This window comes from Mus caroli, unplaced genomic scaffold (assembly GCF_978045245.1).
Source record: "Mus caroli unplaced genomic scaffold, Mus_caroli_1 scaffold_15, whole genome shotgun sequence".
Classification (NCBI taxonomy): Eukaryota; Metazoa; Chordata; class Mammalia; order Rodentia; family Muridae; genus Mus; species Mus caroli.
Window position 1 is genome coordinate 70,109,200 of NW_028227270.1, and position 1,467 is coordinate 70,110,666.

A 1,467-nucleotide genomic window follows, 5' to 3' on the forward strand; every position below is an offset into this window, starting at 1 on the left:
CAGGCTTTCAAAGCACGCATCTCAAGCCCTTCCTTCCCACTCTGGAAAAGCACTGTTCTATCTTCACCCAAGAGCTGGTAGATTTGGTTTGTTTCTCTGGAACCATCAATAAAAAGAAGCAAACTTTTCCTGTTTTCCTCCTGTTTTCCTCATGTTTTCCTATGAGAATGGCAATTTCTTGACAGCTCAGTAGCACACAGGCTGACTTGGCCAAATGGACTTATGAATGCATGCATTCGGACTGCATATTGCTACCAAAATGGAATGTGAGAATATGCTATGCACCTCAGGTTGAGAAATGACCAAGAAGTCAAGATCTAAAGGGTGATATATAATGTATATATATATCAATTCTATTATTCATAAAAACCTTGTTTAGTAATAAAAATTGCTGTGTTTAAATATGAATATTAGAGTCTACATCTCATGGTTAGGGAACAGTAGTCTTTCTGAATAGCAGGCGCCTTTTCTATTACAACTCCATGTCCTGGGCCTCATCTTCTGAGAAGTCAGACATAGAACTCTCTGATGCGCTGTCACCAGTGCCCTCTTCCTGTTCCTTCAGGGCCTCCTCCGTTGCATACTTCTGGATGTACTCTTTAATTTTCTGCTTGTACTCTTCTGGTAGGTGGAGGTACATGGCTGCAGAGTCACCATTGAGAGGATCTATGGGGTTAGGATAGGCCAGCAACTGGGGCAGGAAGGACTCAAATATATTGGTAAGATCATAGAGAGCTGTCCAAGTTTGATTAATTACATTTAGACAAACAGTTCCTTACGCTTCATCAATGTCAGGATGGAAATTTTTATTCATGAATCCTATAGATGGAGACTTAAAAGGGTACTTATCAGGAAGGTCCACTCTCACTTTAAACACCCCGCCTTCATATGGTATTCCTTGTGGTCCATAAAACTTGACAATGAATTCATTGAGTCCTCCTAGGATCTTAACCTCATGTTTGCTTTCAATGAGCTTGACTACTTCCATGTTCATCCGCCTCTTGCCAAGACTGGGGGATGACATGGTGTTGCCAATGCCACCTCAGCCTGTGGCCTCGCTGGTTCCTTGGCCGAGGTGACAACACTTGCGGTCCTGTTGGGTCTGCTCAGCTGCTGCCCCCTGCATGTGGGTACATCAGACACTGCCCCACCAAGTGGGGGTGGAGACCAAGGGCGCTAGCTCCTGTTGCCCTCCGACCTATGCTCCACTGAGGCCAGGGCTGCTGCTGCTCCAAGCCATGCACTGCAACCTCCCACCTGTGCTAGCTCCTTCACCTGCCCACCTGCTTGCTCATGCTCTTGCCAGCTCCCAGCTGTTTCCTCCACAAGCTGACCGCTGGATTTTTTCTTAATTACAAATACCGGTGAGCTAAAAATCTTGAGCCTGTGATTGACCTGCCAACTGCAGTCAATGGAACACTGGCAGTTTAACTATAATTTTAAAGTTTCTTTTGCAATATTAGATCC

At 45.1% G+C, this 1,467-nt stretch overlaps 1 protein-coding gene across 1 annotated transcript; it reads right to left on the bottom strand.

Moving 5' to 3' along the window:
• Positions 1–468: 468 nt before the first annotated feature.
• On the bottom strand, positions 469–1,024 carry LOC147000981 (ubiquitin-conjugating enzyme E2 H-like). The gene is made up of 2 exons (XM_085830749.1): positions 822–1,024; positions 469–728 (listed from the first exon to the last, which is right to left on the bottom strand). The coding sequence occupies exons 1-2, from the start codon at positions 1,022–1,024 to the stop codon at positions 473–475; spliced, it is 459 nt and encodes a 152-aa protein (XP_085686875.1). The 3' UTR covers positions 469–472.
• Between the last annotated feature and the right edge of the window lie 443 nt (positions 1,025–1,467).

Bases quoted from the DNA above. Each gene is read 5' to 3' on its own strand.
- LOC147000981 (XM_085830749.1), bottom strand. From the start codon at position 1,024: ATGTCATCCCCCAGTCTTGGCAAGAGGCGGATGAACATGGAAGTAGTC. The intron at 729-821 runs AGGATTCATGAA...GACAGCTCTCTA, and splicing joins CCTTTTAAGTCTCCATCTAT to TGATCTTACCAATATATTTG.